General features: G+C 41.0%; 1 protein-coding gene and 1 long non-coding RNA gene across 2 annotated transcripts in view; one reads left to right on the forward strand and one right to left on the reverse strand.

The window, feature by feature from the left end:
- LOC122768184 (sodium- and chloride-dependent GABA transporter 2-like) overlaps positions 1-16,293 on the reverse strand; it is a 29,360-nt gene extending 13,067 nt beyond the window's left edge. The window contains exons 1-4 of the mRNA XM_044023990.1: positions 15,931-16,293; positions 15,108-15,242; positions 5,149-5,289; positions 1,909-1,990 (exon numbers count right to left, since the gene is read on the reverse strand). Of these exons, the coding sequence (XP_043879925.1) occupies positions 1,909-1,990; positions 5,149-5,289; positions 15,108-15,242; positions 15,931-16,123 (551 nt within the window). The 5' untranslated portion in view covers positions 16,124-16,293. The remainder of the gene's footprint in view (positions 1-1,908; positions 1,991-5,148; positions 5,290-15,107; positions 15,243-15,930) is intronic.
- A 2,147-nt stretch (positions 16,294-18,440) lies between these two features.
- Positions 18,441-19,979, forward strand: LOC122768221. Its single transcript, XR_006360286.1, has 2 exons — positions 18,441-19,051; positions 19,460-19,979. It is a non-coding gene; the product is annotated as an uncharacterized LOC122768221 (long non-coding RNA).
- Positions 19,980-20,474: the final 495 nt, after the last annotated feature.

A 20,474-nucleotide genomic window follows, 5' to 3' on the forward strand; every position in this document is an offset into this window, starting at 1 on the left:
AAAATCTAATGTTTGGTGGCTTTGCAGAGGAAAGGATATCAGACAGTAAACAATTATAGAAAAACAAGTTCTAATAATCACACATCTTCACATTAGTGATGATGTGCTTGGATACTGTGTCAGCAGTATCACTTCAGGGACCTTCATGAGTCAAAGTTGTGCCAGTGCCACTGGAATAGTTTTAAAGACACTGTAAATGTCAAAAATGATCCAATTCCAGCATCTCAAATTAGAATATGTTTTGATTTTTTGAGTCATTTAAGTGTATTTTGTGTTATTTTCAGTCATCTATCAACCTTCAAACACAAACAATATAGTATGAAAATAAGAAATAAAAATGATGGATATTAAAGAGTTCTGTTCAGGTTGGTCTGCATTGTGTTTTGCACTAGTGTGCTAGTTGTGTGTGTTGGGAACAATATATGGTAATGCTTTATTCTTCTTGTGGGATAATGTGGGATAATGTGCCTTTAAATAACTGTTTCCACAAGGCGTGAAAGCACAGAAGCAGCAGCAAGTGGCCATGTGAACAGAATGTGTGTCAATGAAAGCCATTTCATCATATTAACAGTTTTTGCTGTGACTAATTGCCCTGTTTACTAAAATGATTCATGCATGCTGTCCCTGTGGGTGCGTGGGTTTTTCTACAGGTTCTCCAGTTTCATTCCCACGGTCCACAAACGTGCAGATATGGGGATTAGGCAACCTGGACACTGTAGGTGTGAGAGTGAATGGTTCTTTGTCTTTATGTGTGGATGGACTGGCAACCTGTCCTGGGTGTGACCCCTCATCTCATGTGGAGGATAAAGAGGTTGAAGAGGAGTGACTAAATAACACGAGTTGTGTGTATTTTCACTCACAAATTAGAATAAGCCAAATCTATGAAAGTAAAGCCGCTTACCTTCAATAGATATTTCATAAAAAAAAGACCTCAGGGGCCTCATTTATGAAGCACAAACAGAAGGCGTGTACACTACGTTCTATGCCAAGTTGTTGGGGAAACTCTGACCCAAGCGTATGCACATAAACGGGAGAGGTTTTCAAACCTGTGGCTCCGATGGCAGAGGGATGAGTAACCAGAGACCGCTTAAAATGATACCGCTGTTATGTTATTACTGCTCACCACAAAACTCTGTTTGCACAAATGGATGAGACATATTATCCTGCTCGACTGTTACCCCCCCCCCCAAAAAAGAAAGAAAGAAATGCTGCAGTAAATAAATAAATAAATAAATAAACAATACCTTTGTGGTATGAAATGCATAATTAGGGATAACGAGGTTTAAACAGGAAGATTATGTTGCGCGTCTAATGATGTTTTTCGTGCATCTTCATTGTGAAGCATGTTGTCACGGGGTTTAGACAACTACACAAATGAAATGTATTATGATCGGCTTAACTGCAACACCTGAAGACACCTGTTCAGATTCAGTCTGATGGAGAGGAGAAGCTTCAGAGACCACTGAGCTCTGCTGCCTCGTGAGCCGGCAGCTGCTATAAACTCGTGAGCTATAAACAATGTGAGGAAGGAACGGCGGCTTAGCAGCTTCATTAAACTCACTCATAACTCTAAAAGATGGGACATGGATCGTTTCATAGCATAAATGCTTCGATGTATATTTTACTTTTATGACTCATTACCGCGATGTGTTTCTTTTTTCTTTTTTCTTCACTCTCCAGTGGATCTAACTCCAGTATTTTTCCTCTCGTGCACGAGTTGCCAACACTGGGAACCGCGGAGTTAAAGTGAGTCATTAGGGGCTCACCAGTGACCGCGAAAAATGCTCTTTAAAAGAAACTGTGGCTTCCTGTAACACAGGACAACACAAACACAAGATTGACAGAGTCCAATCCACCGCCTGTGAAAAAAGTCAGCTATAAAGTAAGACAGGTGTGAATTACACTTACTCCCAGAATTCTGTTGCAGGTGTTGTTGCGTTTTCTGTCCAGTTGGAGGACAAATTTGTTTTATCATATTCAACACAAGACTCTGAGAAAAAAACAAAACAGATGATATAAAAAAAAATTCATATTAGATAAACAAAAGTAGTTATCTCTGTCTATCTATCTATCTATCTATCTATCTATCTATCTATCTATCTATCTATCTATCTATCTCTCTATCTATCTGTCAGTCAAAAGTTTGGACACACCTTCTCATTCAATGTCTTTCCATTGTTTTCAACTCTTTCAACATTGTAAATGAATACAGACGACGTCAAAACTTTAAAAGATCACATAAGGGATTATGGAGTACACAAATAGAGTATGTTTTCTATTCTAGATTCTTTGTACGGTGTGTGGAAGTGCAAACCAGCATTAAAGTTTTTTCTCAGTCGCTTTGGTGCTTTCCTCACATCACTATTAACATTTGCACAGCAGTTTGTGCATTTCTCAAAACAATTAGTGCAAACTGCAAAACCTAGTGTATGACCTGCGAAAGCACGTCACTTGCTCAAAATGGATAGACCATTCCTCAAAAGCAAGTATTCATGTCGATGAAACTGCCCGTGTCATCAAAATGAGAAGTCTTGACACCATCGTTTATGAACAACATAGTCAAATGGCTTTGTCACGTTTTCATTATGACACTTTATTCTCTCAGTGTTTTCCAATGCAAAAAAAAACGTCAGAACTCAGTGACACTACCTGAAAATACTCAAGACAGCACCATACACTACTTGTACAGCCATTTGAAAACTACACTAAAGTTACACATCGCTGTAGTTAGGGGAGTAAGTGAGTACAAGACACTGAATATGTACGTTTCACATTTTTACTGTATATGCTCTTTGCAATTCTCCAGCATTGTGCAAAAGAAAAATACACTACAGTCGCTTATTTAGAGCAAACATAAGAAACACCCTTTTGGTAGAGCTGTGCACACATGTGAACAATATTAAAGTTAAAGTTAGTTAGTTATTAATCCCCTTAGGGAAAGTATTCCTCTGCATTTTGACCCATCCTAGAATTAGGAGCAGTGGGCTGCCACACTGAGTAGCGCCCGGGGAGCATTGGGGGTTGGGTACCTTGCTCAGGGGTACCCCAGCCCTTTTTGGCTGGGTGGGGATTTGAACCGGCCCTCTGTTACAAGTCAAGTTCCCTTTCCACTTGGTCACGGGATGCCAACAGTACATATTGTAACTGAACATATACTGGTGTAAATCATTCTGGCACATCCAGACGTTCCCGTCTGTCTGGCCACATATTTTCATCCACATCACGATACAATACAATGCAGGATGCAACGTCAGAACTTTAAAAGATCACTTAAGTACACAAATAGAATTTGTTTTCTATTCTAGATTCTTTGTAGCTTTCCATGACGTGACCCTGACGTGATACAGTGAGCAGTGAAATTTGTTTTGGAAAATGTAAAAATGTGTCTCAAGCTTTGTTAAAGTGTTTCACACACTTCTAAATACTGCTTTGCTTTGGCTTCCAGGCCACCGTACCTTTGCAAACTTCAGGTACTCCTTTAATCGGGTGCATGAGGTATCGAGAGTTCATTTGTGGAATTAGTCGCCTTGTTAATGTAACAAGGCTCTGAATAATGTATGAGACCAGAGATCAGTTGTGTTACACAGACGTAGGGTTGGTTCACACTTCTTAATACTGCTTTGCTTTGGCTTCCAGGCCACCGTACCTTTGCAAACTTCAGGTACTCCTTCATTTGTGGAATTAGTCGCCTTGTTAATGTAACAAGGCTCTGAATAATGTATGAGACCAGAGATCAGCTGTGTTACACAGACGTAGGGTTGGTTCACACTTCTATACAACAAATTTGACTACTGTTCTAATCCATATTATGGGAAGAACCACTCGACTAATGAAAAAAAAACAATAATCCATCATTACTATAAGACATGAAGATCCATCCATCCATTTTCTAAGAGTCGACCATGATGTCTTTTGCACACAGTGTACCGGTCTTAACCACTGAGCCACTCCACCCCAATCACAGCTGATATGGGGCGATAGGCGGGGTTACACCCTGGACAGGTTGCCAGTCCATTGCAGGGCCACATATTGAGACAACCATTCAACCATTTAAGACATGAAAGTCAGTCCATTAATTCATTCATTCATCTTCGTTACGATTAAACTAGCTCTCATGAGGACCCGTCCCAGAAAAGGAAGACCAAGAGTTACCTCTGCTGTAGAGGATAAGATAACTTCACCAGAACCTCAGAAACAGTAAAGACAGCACCTCAGATTAAGAGTCCACATAAATGTTTCACAGAGTTCACAGTAGCAAACATCTCAACATCAACGGTTCAGAGGAGACTGTGTAAACCAGGTCTTCATGGTTGAATCGCCGCAAAGAACCCACGACTGAGGAAGAACGAGAAGTGGAAGAAATTGAGAGTTGCTTGGGCCAAGAAACACAAAGACTGGACGTTAGGCTAGTGGAATGCCATCCCATCTGGTTCACGCTCAGCGTCATCATCATTTGTTTTTCCAACAAGACAATGACCCCAAACACACCTCCTCCAGGGTATGTGCAATATGAATGCTGAGTCAGATGACCCGGCCTCCACAATCTACACCCAATTGAGATGGTTGGGGATGAGTTGGACCGCAGAGTGAAGGCAAAGCAGCCAACAAGTGCTCCTTCAAGGGTCATTGGAGAAGCATTCCAGGTGACCACCTCATGAACATGTCATCACCTATTTTAGGTTCTTCATAGTAAAACATATTCAATGTACAATGTAATAAAAACAGAAAAAAGCACTGAATGAGAAGGTGTGTCAATTCATCTATTTGTCTTCTTTTTTGCACATGACTGTGAAACCAATCACCCGATCTATTATTAACCCAATCTAGAATACATTATTAACAATAATAATAATAATTAGAGTAGAAATTCTTGTATTTCTGTGTTCATTCAAAAATCAAAGCTCAAAGGCACGTATGTGTATATATATATATACATATATATATATATACATACATGTATGTATATATATATATATATATATATATATATATGTATATATATATATATATATATACATATATATATATATATATATATATATATATATATATATATATATATATATATATATATATATATATATATATATATGTTTATATGTACATGGATAATTTTTTGTATTCTGTATTTGCCTACATGTTGTCTACCTGTGTTCCAGGTGTTTCTGCAGGTGGCCCACGGAACCTCAGCGCTGAACGATGAGAAGAGGTAGAAGAAGGCCCATGCCTGGATGACGATGTATGACACAGCAGCATAGGCAATCACCACCTGGGTAGCATAACCAATACCTGTAGAGACATGTCGACGCTGTGTTATTCAAATTTCGCAGCAAAGGTAATGCTATATAATAGAGACAAAGACATTCTAGCTGCTCTGACGCTGATGGATTGACTGGAGGCAGGTGCAGCATAGATCAGCATGCTTTAATCACAAACTGTGAGTGTCGAGTTTCCTGTCCTCACCCGGGGGGAATTACCCAGTAACACGTTCATGTAATGTGATCTTACATAAGGGCGAGTGCCGTGGCACAGGGGAAAACATGTAGATGGGGAATAATTTGTGATTTGTTGTTGTTTGTTTGTTCTTTTGTTATAAGCATGGGATCGTTTTGCTGTTGTTGTTTATAGAAAGACCTGTAATTCTTCTCATAACTTAATAACTCTTAATAAGACTTGTTATTTTATTATAATCAATGTGAAAGTACATCCAGCAAATTCACTTTTTATTCTGTTTATGTATTATTTACCTTAAAAAAAAAACCACATATGTCAATGCTACCCCTTTATTAGGTACACCTGTTTGCCTGCTAAGGCAAATATCTAATCAGCCAATTTCATGGCAGAAACTAAATGTATTTAGTGTTGTAGACGTGGTCAAGATGACCGGCTGAAGTACAAACTGAGCAACCACATGTGGAGGGAATAAGGCCATTTAAGTGACTTTGTGCCAGTATTATAGTAGTATTTCAGAAACTGTACTATCCAGTGAGCGGCAATGATCAGAGGAGAATCACTAGTTTGAAATGAGAAAAAGATAACAGTAACCCTAAATAAATCGGGACGAAGAAGTAGATGGGCTTACAGAAGCAGAAGACCACATCGTGTGCCACTCCTGCCACTTTATTAGTTGTCCTGTACCTAATAAAGTGGCCAGTGCGTGTAGGTTTTAATCTTTTGTACTAACGCAGTTGTGAAGTAGATACAAATAATCATACAGTACATCAGCAGCGGGGACAATGTACATCTGGAGTTTACTATGGGACAAAACTCCGGGACAGTGTGTTGTCAAGGATACCGTGACTGTCAGCCTCGGGCATTCAGCTGTTGTTTATCTAATGAGAAAACGTTAAGCTTGGTGCTTACTTATGGCCTTGTGGCTGTCTGCCACAGAACATAGAGGTCACCCACCCAGGGAGACACAAGTGAGTCACATGTTGACAAATTGGGACACTGTTAAAATGCCCAAAACTCATCTCCCAAAAAGACACTTGATACGTTTGAGCAGCTCTACAAGGTGTATTCTTACCTTTTTACAGTATCTGTGGAAGGCTTCATTTTCATTTGTGCAAATAAACCAACAGCTCAGTGAAACTCGGGGTACAGTACGAAAAGTGGGAGGGACTTAAACTACAAAGACGGCAAACACAACAAACTACGACGGCCACCTGATGGTTCAGCTTGGATTTATTGTTTTTTTTGTTATGTAATGCACTGTGTGTACATTATGGGTGTTGTAAAGGGCTACAGAAAACAACATTGATGACTCACTGTGCCTAAACCACATTCATTGCCAGGAAATGGTTAACAACACTCCCCGTTTCCTGATCCGCACGCAAAGTGCTTTAAACTCTGTCACAATGATTTGCATTGTCTGTAGACATGTGAACCAAAACTGGTCCGCAAATGTCAGCTCACTGCAAAACCACACTTTTTATCTAAATCTATTCAAGGTAAACTTTATTGATAATAGTTCATTGCATTCATGTACATTTGGCAAATTTAAGTTACTGTGTATATTGCTGTATATCATGATAGCCTATAATAAAAAACATGTCTTAAAAGACAGAATTTTGATTGGGTGTTTTATAGTATAAACTTTACTCTCTAGTCTATTTATATTTGATAATAAAACTGTGATGCACTGGAGATTTAACTCTCTCTTTTAACTTCATGTTCTGCTTTACCTTAATCCACATTTCTGTATATGCAGTGAATTTCATTTTTGCTACAGTTGCTATTAAATTGTCCACATAAGAGACTTATTGTGTGGCACAAGGTAAGACTGAAAAAAAAAGAGTCTACAAAAGTGCATTTAATCATGGAAGCTTTTATCTATTAAAACAGTTTAAATGACAACAACTGTACATGGATAGAGCCAACTTGACAGATGCTTTGAAACTGAAATGTTGGCTGTTCGGTGCACACTAAGGTTCATGAGCGTGAGACTCGCAATAAACATAAATTTGGCAGACTTTACTAGCAACAAGTGAACTTCTGGTGGTTTGCCACTTCCAGTTGTTTCTCAATGAAGTGCATTTTAAAGCAACACTAGAATGTGCTTCCGGGAACTGTACTTTTAGATGAATGCACTGAGACAGGAACTCAACATCACTCAACCAAATACACTGCACCATGCATGAGTACTTACTGTAAGTGGCGTCGGACATTCAGTTTTCACAGTTTAGACATCTTCTGAATTGCATTACGAGACAAACACTTAAAGCTGCAGTACGCAGACTCACTGGGAAACAATTTTTTTCCCTCACGTGTTTAAAATCATCAAACTGTGTCTCTCTGTGCTGAGATCCTTATTAGAACACGGACAAACGCACGTTTTTTTTCCACTCTCTCCATTTCTGAAACTCCGTTCTGCTGATTACATTTGATGAGAATTAAGGCAACGTGCTCATAGACTGTAAGAGACGATTTTACAGTTTTTCTCAGTCGCTTTGGTGCTTTTCTCAGATCAGAATGAAAATTCTCATAACTATTAGTTCAACCTCCACAACAGTTAGTCATTTGTGCATATCATAGTAGCATATCATATTTCTCCTTCCTCTGAACAAATTACCAATGCTTGTGGACATGTATCAGTTGCTTCCATACAATTCTCTGCTGTTTTATAACATTATCATTTGCTTATGTCATGTCAGTCAAAATGAACTATACTTATGGACGCCGAACAGTCGTTCCCAATAAAAACTAATCGTCTTCATTTCATTGCTTGAGTCAAAATTGTTGAACTAGGTAGCAAATTCCTGGAAATGTCTCCTAAATTGAACAATTGCTCTCAGCTAGCAGCCATGGATGCAGCATGTGACGACATCACAGCAGAGTCATGCAGAGGGTGGATTCGCCACTGCAGGAGATACATTCCTTGCTGCATTGTACTGTATTGTGATGTAGATGAAAATATGTGGCAGAATAATTTACACCTATGTTCAGTTACAATATTTACTGTAATATTGTTCACATGTGTGCACAGCTCTACCAAAAGGGTGTTTCTTATGTTTGCTCTAAATAAGCGACTGTAGTGTATTTTTCTTTTGCACAATGCTGGAGAATTGCAAAGAGCATATACAGTAAAAATGTGAAACGTACGTATTCAGTGTCTTGTACTCACGTACTCCCCTAACTACAGCGATGTGTAACTTTAGTGTAGTTTTCAAATGGCTGTACAAGTAGTGTATAGTGCTGTCTTGAGCATTTTCAGGTAGTGTCACCAAGTTCTGACCTTTTTTTTGCATTGGAAAACACTGAGAGAATAAAGTGTCACAATGAAAACGTGACAAAGCCATTTGACTATGTTGTTCATAAACGATGGTGTCAAGACTTCTCATTTTGATGACACGGGCAGTTTCATCGACATGAATACTTGCTTTTGAGGAATGGTCTATCCATTTTGAGCAAGTGACGTGCTTTCGCAGGTTATACACTAGGTTTTGCAGTTTGCACTAATTGTTTTGAGAAATGCACAAACTGCTGTGCAAATGTTAATAGTGATGTGAGGAAAGCACCAAAGCGACTGAGAAAAAACTGTAATTACTGTTGCCGATAACACAGTCAGATAAATGATGAATGAAAAGTGACCTCATGTTAGGCCTTTTCACCATGTTTTTACATTCAAAGATCAGCTGGGAATTTACCACACATTAAAATGTATAGCTACGAATGTATTCCTCTCCAAGGCTTCAATCACACACTAAAAAAGAATATATCATTATTTATTATTAGTAGTGCACATTACACTTACATAATACACTTAAACAGGTGACACAAAACATTAAGGCCCTGGTATACTTCCGTGAACATGCCGGATAACTCGGACCCTGGTATACTCCAGCGAGTCAGGGTCGTGTAGTTTCTCACTTCACCATCGGGTGGCGCTACAAGTCTGGACGCAGGGAATAGGACGCATTCCTACCAAAGAAGAAGAGAACGATGCTAGAGCTCCCTGAGACACGTCTGGTTCTCAGCTGAAAGGTCTGTCCAGGCAGGGGAGTTGGGGTGTCAGTCGGTTCAAGGGTCACCAGGTCGAGGCTCGGAGGACTATCCTTAGCGACGTCTTCTTCTTCTGTTGTTGAGATGGTTTTTCTGCTTGGTGAGCGGGGCTTATACTCCACCCACTGGTGGGGAGGAAGTTCAGTTTGCGCGTGCGCTGTCCCACGCGCACCCAAAGCGCTCTTTGCGCAACAGCATCAAAAGTTGGGCTGCATGCGTAGCCTGCCCGTTTATGACGCAATTCACGTCATGTGCACAGTACACATTGGGTCCTCGCGGGCTGTGCGCGGAAGTATACCAGGGCCTTACGTAAGTCGACCCACAGTTCATAGTCGGAACAGCTAGCTGGCTACCTCGGCTAGCAAGCAAGGCATATCCATAACTCACATAAATTAGCATATAAATATAGGTCATCTACTATCTCCCATTCTTCAGAGTAAACACTAGAAAACACACCAAATATAGCGTGTATACACACACATAAAATACACATATGTAAGCTTTAGCATATTTAAATCTACTTACCAAAAAAAAAACTGTATTTCAAAACTGGTCTTGAGACTCCGCAGTAAAACTGTCAATGGAATATACTACATTTAGGCAAATAGTTTTTGCTTTGGCAGCTAAATTAGATTAATCACTAACCTCGTGAATTTTTCAATGAGACAATGTAGTAAAGTAGTCAATAGAATATTTGCTAGTTGTTGTACTAATAAAAAAAAAGTAAAAGACCAAGAACTCAATGTTCAAGAGACCAAAACTTTTCCATGTGCTTCTAAATGTGTTCTTTCCTTGGTGATATCATCTGTAATATGGACGACTCAGACGTGATGAACAGATATGAGATTACACGGGTGTGCGATATATATATATCGTCTACGATAATATCTTACTTGTTGTTTCAACGATGTGTGAAATCACAATATTGGCAAGAACCAATCAAAACACGCCTTTTTGAGAGGCCACACATTCACTGCATGATCAAGCCCAGTAGGACAGACTGCGGCGTGGTGAGAACACATGCCGTGTCCACGCTTCACAACAACAACAACAAGCCAAGCTAACGTAGCTGCATGTATGACTGAAGTTAAACATGAGTGAACAAACAGCGCCAGGAGACAAATTCATTTAGATTTAATAGCTAAACGTGGATCATCCTCACTCGCATGGAGGTGGTTTGACTTCGAAAGACTCCAAAGACGCCAATCTGCAAACTATGTCGGAAAGCGGTTGCCGTCAAAGACAGCGCGACAACAAATTTGTTTCACCATCTGTGAATTAACCACCGCACAGAATATGAAGAATATGAAAAGCTTTAGTACATTTAGACCAGGCCTTCGATTGTTGTACAAACACAATTTTGAGGATTGCAAAATATCGCCAATTATTGCTACCGGCAAAATCCCCAAAAAATATCGGGATATTGATTTTCCTCACTGTTGCACACCCCTAGTGTCGAACTGATAGAGCAGTGGAGTAGAACCTACAGCCAATGAATACTGAAGTCATACTGAAGTCCGTTGTTGTTAAGTCATATCCTTACAAGCACATGAGCAGAATAAATAAATACAAAACAGTCTTTGTCAAATCAAGTACCGTCAGCAATACAGTGTGTCTGATTCAGTTCTGTGTAGAGTCTAACTTCCCTTCAAAACAGGAAACGTTTTAGACATCACACTTCTGCTGCAGTTAGCTTCTTTTTTTATGTTGTGGGGAAAAAAGCAGAAGAAACGATGCTGAAAATTCACAACAAGGCTCTGAACTATTCTTCCCCATACTTTACATTACTAGTATATTGTGACAATGTTTGTTTCTGATATTTTGAAATAACATTAAAGGCTTACTTTTGAGTAGGCGTTTTAGAGTTTCCTCATTTGCTTATTGCTTGAATAAATAAACAGTTATGCTTGGCAATGCATGTCCATCTAGAATTTAAAACTAATCTAAGTACAATGGTTATAAAATGATGCCATGAAAGGATGAAAGACACCACAGTGTGACAATGCATGGAGAGGTCAAAGATCAGCAGGTGCAAGGGTCAGAGCGGGTTATAAATAAGCAGTGATGGGAGTTGGGCTACTTTGGAAATGCAGTGAGCTTAGCCTACATTTATAACAAGTCTCAAAACCATTCCATATCACAGGCTTTCAGGTTTTTATAGTCGGCCTTAAGCATTGTTCAGAAACTGAAACTGGTTTTAAATGCAGAGAAAACCAAAGCCAGGGTTTATTCTAATTCATGGTCAGGCAACAGAAAATATTCCGACGATCTTCCCCACTCAAGCCAAATCAATAGAATTAGTTTCTGGGGTTCCTCATTGACTGACAGCTTTCATTTAAAGCACACATTGTGCACCTGATCTGGAAAACTTGGCTTCTACTATCAAAATAAATCAAAATAGCTAAATACAGCAGACTCCTCTGTTAAATGATGACATGATTTTAGACATGAATGTGGGAGATTAAGCCACGTTTTCAGGATTGTTAAGTCATTGGTCGGTTTGATTCTTGTGCCTCTTCCTGTGACGACACTCACCAATCAGTGGACGGCATTCTGAAAACGTCACGCATAGCATCGGCTCAGCTCGCCTGAGCAGTAATATGGAAAAGCTAATGGAAAAGCAAAATAACCGTGCCGTGCAGAGGCGAGTCGCACCGAGTCGTGCTGGTGGAAAAAGCGCCATTCCAGTGAGGTTAATTAAGAAAAGAATGAATTACAATCCCTGGGGTTATTGACAGAAATTAAAATAAAGTTTTGTTTTCAAAGCCTTAAATAAGACATTGTTGTGTTTGTTGAAGATCCTCCCGAGTTTGTCAGCGACTCCAGCGATAAACGGAAAAGCAATGTTGTTCTGTCTGTTGCTGTCCTCTTCATTGTCGGATGTTCTGCTTTTCGATAGTTTTGATGACGGCCCAGTTTGTGTAACCACAGGTTTTGAGGTTCTCCTGATGTGTTTTCTGTTCCTTGTTTCTCTCCTGCCTTGTGCCCGGTGGTGCAGAGGTTCTGATGACGACAAGTTTGTGGTGGGAGTCAAACAGCAAGTGCACAGCACAATCCAAGAAGGCCAGGGTGTTGTTTTTGACATTCTCACTGACGTGGTCTGTAAAGTGTTCCAGCTCCTGTGTTCTGATCTTGACCCAGGTGTCATCCACTGACCTCTGCTTTCTAACTCTTCCATGTAGAGGTTGGCCACTATGGGAGATACAGGTGCACAGCCATGTTTTTGCCTGAAGAAACCTTGGCAGGTGGCAGGTCAGGCAGGTCAAGCAAGTCCAGTCGCCTACAGTTTTGCTCTGTTGTATAACACAGCTCACAGCACTTCAACATGCAGGTTTAAACTGAAAGAACTCACTAAACCTCTCAAAAATATCCAAGAGGAGGAGAAAAATTAGGATCTGCGAGTGTGAATAATTGTCTCCTGAGCAGGGCAGCAATTGTGCTTCAGCCAAGGATGATTAATAACATCAGTTAACCTTTTTTCTGAGAAGTTAACCCGTTACCATTCCTGTTGTCGCCGACAGAATTTGGCATGCATACTTCTTGAAATCAAGAAAATAAAAAACTATCTGCCCAGGGTGTGACTCCGCCTTTTGCCCTATGTCAGCTGAGATTGGCACAGCACCGCGCGTGACCCCCATGTGGAGGGGGACAACGCGGTAGGAGACGGATGGATGGATGCTGGAAAGCCGAGAAATCCAGCTTTGCGTCCATATACTTGTCATTACAGTAGAACCTCAGGACTTGTGCGGAACCACCGTCCAATCACAGACAAAGATTCACCGGCGCGTTGCACATTTGTGACGTCAGCTTCTCAGTGCCGTGATTCCTAAACGGTTGAATAGCTGCCAGATATCGAAAGGGAACGTCGCCGTGGGTAAAGCAGACAGACGCGCTCATTTTTGACTAATTCTACAGCCAATAAAATCGAAATAAATCCAGACTATCACGATGATGAGAAGAGGTTTTAAATAGAACATGATGTCAATTTTGTATTGTGGGTTCCTATTTAGGAGAAAGTAAGAATTAATCTATTGCATCTCTGTGTGTCAGACTGTCATGTAGACTGTGATCAGCAAGTCTGACCAGTCCTGGTGGTCAATGTCCACCTGCTACTGCATCATCAGACCACCTCCTAACTGCAGCCAGCCCTCAAGACCTTTGAATCCTCTTTTTTCTGCAGAACAAAGACCATGAGCCTGCGAGTTAACTAAGGACTTCATTAATGTTTATTTATTTGAATGTTAAATCAAACAAGAAGCTGAAAATAGATTGTGGATGCTATTGTGGATTATCATCAGTCACCCCATCCATTATCAACCAGTACTGCTGTCAACAATTAGCTGTTGAAATGGCCTCACTCACTAATTTTTCCACGATAGTAAATGTTTTGTACAGCCACCTGGAATCAAAACCTGATTTTCTGGTTGAAAGACAAGTCGCTGAATAATACGTTTTTGTTTCAGAAGGCATTGAGTAAGCATCTGTATGTACGTCATCTCTTTTTGGGGGGGTTTATTCTTTTTTTTGTGAAGCCCATTGTAAAAGTCCATTTCTGTCATTTATTATTAACAGGTTAGACGACCAAAAAACAACAACCGCTATAAAAACATGCCCAGCAGCTTGTGACGGCATACTGGTGTATACATGCCTGTCATAAGGATCATTTTCTGCTTAATCTCCAGGCACAACTGTATTAAGTTGTATTAGTATTTTGACACTACATCAAAAAGATCCACGGGAAAAATGAAGCACTGCACTGATCTACAAATTTGCAACTGATAATAAATCATTAGAACCAAAGGCAAACAATTTGAGATTTGACACCGATACAATAAAAGGTCTTAATATAATATATTACGTTGAATTAGTGCACATTTCCAATAATTCTGTATTTCCCATTCAAGGTAATGGACCATTTTGCCCCTTTATCGTCGCCTTTTAATAAACAAACACGAGTGAGGAAGGAAAGTACCAGCGTGTGGTCTTTTGCTTTCTCATTTCACTCTGTGTATTTTTCCACTACAGGTATTATTATAAATACTCATTGCCGAGGCCCTCCCACCACCTAGACAACAACTCCCATGAGCCCATGCTTCTCCCACTACTAACGATTATTTTTAAATTCTCGTATGTCTTGTTTTTGTCCAAAATGATTCCGTTTTAACGTTGTCTTTGTTTTATGGAGCAAAGATACGAAGACAATATTCACATTTAAGAAGCTGAAAACAATCAGAAATCTTGTTTTAATCATATGAATCGATCCAGTAATCGTTTCAGCTTTATCGAAAATGAGTTGTTGTTTTGGTTGCGAGACGCCGAGTGGCAGAAATTACATACTATATAGGTTTTTATCGATTATTTGGTGCAGATTAACTTCACGTTACGTGTAGGTATATATAAAATACCCTGACTCTGTACATCCTTACAGCATATTATCCAAAAACCACCGAGCAAAAATCACCATTCCCATGATCAATTTGCCCCCCAACCTCTTGTTATTAGCACCAACCATGGGTGACACGCTTCCTTTATAACATCCATTTTGTACATCTTTACACACTGATCTGCAACATATAATATGAGGAGTTTCTACACGGTACACTGACCTTCAAACAGGGGGCAGAAGTGCCTCCAGCAGGTGATACATCCCTGAGATGTAAACTGTCCCATGGCCGTCTCCAGGAGGAACATGGGGATACCACAAGCGAGCAGAAACAAGACATATGGAACTAGAAATGCACCTGAGAGAAACATGACAAGTGTGACAAACCAAAACACTTCATCTGTGGCTACATCGCACACGATCAATCGACATTTTCTTTACTCATAAGTCAAAATTTTACAAGAAAAAAAAAAAACACACACACATAACGTGGGTATCTGAAATTTCGCACATTTAGATTTCCCAATTGTTAGGTCTTCCAAATCCAGACCTTTGCACATGCTTGTAGACCATGTGATCAGTGAAGGGAGCAAAGGGTCAAATCATTGTCTATAACTGTCAAGAAAAAGAGGCCAAAAGGGGCCATATGAGGCCAAAGAGTGCGACACCTTCTTCTTCTTCTGCCCTCACCGGCCCCTGTCTCCAATTTTTACGTGTGTTCGTAAACATGAAAGTGTGAACACAGCATCAGCCACATTTTTGAAAGGAAAAACATATTTCATCCTTTTACATCTTTTGTAAATTCAGATACAGGAGTGTGGCCTTAAGATATGAAGGTGTTTTCTTTGTTCTTGTCAAATTATTCCCTGCAGTACATGAGGCTGTGTCCTCTTTAATAAATAAAAAAAAAGGCAGTTTGTCATGTGTGTGTGTGTGTATCAAGATTATCCCCCCCTCACATTTGCTGGCATTAACAATGAAAGTGCAGTTGTTTGACTTAAAAATTTTTTTGTTTTTTGTTTGCTTTCAGTCCACTTCCTGCTTACCTCCCCCATTTTTATAGCACAAATAGGGGAACCTCCAGAGGTTTCCCAGCCCCACCAGGGTTCCTGCCACAGCCAGTAGGAACTCCAACTTGCTCGCCCATTGGCCACGGTCCAGCAGTTGAGTCTTCTTCACCAACTTGCTATCTGGACTGGGAACATCAAGGCTGTTTCCTCCCACAAATTCCCTTGACATATTCAAAGACAGATAGAATAAGACAAGACAAAAAAAGAAGCATTAACTCTGAAATCCACCTCCTCACACACACACACACACTACATGGCTTTTGGTTTTATCTTTAACGTTGTGCCGCGCGCGCCAATTGTTTGTCTAATTGTTTGCTACAAGTGAATTTGGTCGTTGTGTTTGGTGAACTTGAGGTCGCACGAGATGACGAGGAGTGGAAAGTTTTCGTCGGTATGTGCCAATGAGAAGAGAGAGAGAGAGAGAGCATTGGAGCGCAGCCAAAGTGATGCTTTTCAGGGTAAAACAAAAAGAAACCCGGGTACTTACCTCCATGACGAAGCCCCACTCCCACGAGAGTTGGTCACAGCGACAGCAAAAGTGATGAGTATTCCTCTCAGCCCGGGTTTCACGGCAACAAAAGCCTGTTTCCTCTCGGCTCCTCTGCGCTCTGATCACTGCCGGATTGGTCCGCGCACCATGCTGCCTGCCTCACTTGAAAAAAAGAAAAAGAAGAAGAAGAAGAAAAAAAAAAAGAAAAAATTTCCAAGGTATCGCCAGCCACTTCCCTGCTGTATTTTTCCACGGAGCCAGGAATGGCTTAAGTCTGTAGATTAGCACAGTTGCTAACAACTAAACCAAATCAGCTGAGCAGCCTGTGCTGAGTCTGTGGGTGGAGACAGACTTCAGTCATCTGCAGCCAATTGGGAATTTGTTGCCTTCACTTCTTGGACCATTATACATCCTGGAAAAAATTAGAGGCAGTCATGTTGTTAGACTAACTAACCTACAGTTCTGTTCTTTTTCTTTCTTACATTTTTTTTTTTAAACTAAACCGTTTTTAATATTAAAGGTAGTGTGCGAGCTTTTTATTTTTTTTTAGTTCAGGGGCTGGACCAATACAAGTAATAACCTATAAACAACTCCGTTTAATTACATTTACTTTTTTCATAAAAGCAGGAGTGGTTAGTTCTCTTGCCTTTGCAGCAATTTGACCCAGGTCTGAGCCCCGGTTGGAACAAGGGCCTTCCTGCATGGAGTTTGCATGTTCTCCCCGTGTGTGCGTGGGTTTTCTGCGGGTTCTCCGGCTTCCTCCCACAGTCCAAAAACATGCAATATGGGGATTAGGTCAATCGGACACTCAGCCCTTTTCTTGAGGGCTGATGCAGAGCGATCCGCGACCAGAGTGAACATCGGTGCTGCTGCGTTTGAACGGTGGCCGTGACTCAAAGCCCCAGAAAGGGCTGCAGAGTGATGACATGGTGGCTCTGTTTCAACTGGACAGGCAGGTTAACTGGGAACTTTTGAGAGTATTTGCTGTTTTTCATCATCACGTTGTCAGTTAAACAAGTATCCAAAAAAAAAAACATAGCCTCACCAAAAAGTACCGAACGTTACCGATGCTGCGCGGCGCTCGTGAATCCGCGTTCGCAGCGCGTTCCTGTGCTCCGGAGGCGTGGCTTCGGAAGGAAGTCTGCACCAACTGTTTGTCCAGGCGCTCCAACCCTGCCTTTAAATTTTAACGATTGTGTCACCAATAAAAGTTTCTTATCTTATCTCGAAGTCGTAAACAACCACAGAAGTCCTTGCATTTATGGAATGTGCCAGTCAAATTTAATACTTAATAATATGTTGACACTGTGTTAAATGAGTATTTATAGTGAGAAACTAAATGAAAGTGTCCCGTATCGACACATTAACACTGACTGCCGCTGCCGTACATGCTGGTTTAGGCCTCAACTGGGAACCACACAGTTATATAACAACATGTCTGGGTAGAAATAGCCGGCGCCAATGTCATGGGGCACAAAGATAAAAAAACATTTTAATAATCTGATATTTGTGTCTCTAATCTGCACGCCACGCCTTTGCGTCACCATGTGGACTAAAGGGTCATTAATCCAGACTCACCTCCCGCATACACACTGCACTAGAACCCACACAGAGGTTTTCAGTGAGTTGTGTGCATAAGAGCATTTCACCTGTGTGTGTCCGAGTGTTTCAGGTAAAGTACAGAATTTCTTTTTCAGTTCAACAACAAACTGTAATGTTTGTAGGATGTTTAATATGTGTAAACATGTCAGCACTCTTGTCTTTGCAGCAAGAAGATCCGCTGTTCGTGACCCCGGTCCATCCTGCCTGGAGTTTGCATGTTCTCCCTGTGTGTGTGTGTGTGTGTAGGTTTTCCCCCCTGAACACATGCAGATTTGGGGATTAGGTAAATTGATTGTAGGTATGAGTGTGAGAGTGGATGTTTGTTTGTCTCTGTATATGTGGTCTTGTGGTGGACTGACGACCTGTCCAGGGTTTGACCCCGCCTTTCGCCCTGTGTCAGCTGGGATTGGCACCAGCGGCCCTCATGTGGAGAATAAAGCAGTAGGAGAGGAGATGGATGGAAGTTAGTCTGTCTAAACATTGAATTTCTTGAAGTTGGACTAACACGCCCAGATAATGTGACTGTGAGTTAAATAAATATTGCATACCTCAGCTTTGACACATCACAAAAGAATAAGAAAAACAACCTGGTACTCTATGTTTATTGGACTGACAAGAAGCTCAATGTACTGAATATTTTCAAGATGTAGGAAGGCACAGAATGCTGCCTGCTCAACTGGAAACTGCCAAAGGCTACCAAGTGGAAAGGGGGAATGTTGCCACCTAGTGTAACGGAGGTGGGCACATTCAATAAAATGTCTCCCCCACTGGTGCTTGAAGACTGAGACAAGGACAGTAGTCCAGTTTAACGGCGTAGTCGGGTTAAAAGTGTGCCACGGCGATGTACGCTGACTGTCTCACGCTCAGAGGAAGAAGAGGATGAGAGGAGCTCCACGTGTGGAGGGGAAGTTCTCGCAGGCCTCCGCACAAGATCGGACCACCACTGACCAGCAGGGACAACCAGAGAGAGGCAACCAGAGTTTAGGCCTACTGTGGCCTTGTAGGGTAAGGTCGTGTCATTTAATTCAAGCCGCGTAATGGATTTCAAATGCTGAAGTCACAAAATAATACATTTTAACTGACTGATGGAGGCAGCTTAGAGGTTGAGCAGTAGCAACAACTCTTGTCTGCGATGATGTAAAAGCATGTGTCTCTGGACTTTGGTGTGGGTTAAAAAAGGTTTACAAAATGATAGAAACTTTACTTTCCAAGCAGCAGAAATATTCTTAAAATACAGAAGACTTCAGCAGATGTAGATGTTATGAGTTTGTTAAGAGACGTAAATATGATTTCCCCTTGAGTTTTCAGTGCAAGAGAGCGTCCGTGTCGGGCTGACCATGTGTCAGTATACTTCACTCAATCACAGCTCAGCTATTATTTTAACGGACGTGACAATTTGTGCATTTCCAACAGAACACGCTCTGATGTGCAGCGGAGCCACAGACTCACTGATTAAGTTACTGCCGTGACAAACAGACAAACAGTTCCTGTTTCATCATGTGACGCTGTTCTCCACTCAAGTTTTGTAGACTGGACCTTTAAATTTCTTTTGTTTATTTTTTACAGTTTAATTACAATCATTAACAAGCATGATTGACATTTTTTTGCAGTGAGCTTTCAATGTCTTGCTTGAGTGTGTCTTACATGTTGACCAGCCGCATATAGAAATGCTGAAACTACGTTAATGGCAAGATGAGATGATTCTTCTCAAAATGTGAAAACATGAAAGCCCCAGCTCAGCCAGTGCAATACAAAATGGTTGCCATTCTCTTCTGAAATGACTATGTGAAAATAAAACATGCTGGATTGACTCTGGATGTCCACACTGGCACCAAGCAACTTTTTCCGGCAGAGGACAATGCCCCAATCTCAGTCGACGTAGCACAACCTCGGCCCCTTTTCTTTAACTTCATTAAAAGCCACTTCTTTCTAAGAGAAGGCTGCTCCCTTCCTCCTGCCACTGTCTCACCTCCTCGTCTTTCCATACACTATCACATTCATGTTTTCCTCGATCCCTGGCATCTTTAGCCAATTCCTCAACAGACACTGAGTGTCTATGGACAGCAAATGTAAAATCACCCATAAGCGCAGCCCAGAGTTGCAGGTCTGAGCTCCTTAACTCACTGCCTTACCCACAGAATTGCCAGTAGCTCTGGGGTCGAGGGAGGGACTGACATGTGATCTGACATGCAAACCCTGTGTCTGATGTCTGATCTCCAACAAAGATTTGCAACGAACACGCTAAAGCCAGCTCCTCCAGATACAGGATCCCTAGACCACACATGTGAAAACTTAACGTCTATACTTTTGAATTTCCATCTTCAAGCGAAGATAAGTCCACTTTCAGCCGAGGAAGAGACCAGAATGGGACTGAGACCAGACAGATCCAATTAAACGACTCCGCTACAGCCCAGCGCTTAGTGCAAGC

The sequence above is a fragment of the Solea senegalensis genome, linkage group LG4 (genome assembly GCF_019176455.1).
Source record: "Solea senegalensis isolate Sse05_10M linkage group LG4, IFAPA_SoseM_1, whole genome shotgun sequence".
In the NCBI taxonomy this organism is placed as follows: domain Eukaryota; kingdom Metazoa; phylum Chordata; class Actinopteri; order Pleuronectiformes; family Soleidae; genus Solea; species Solea senegalensis.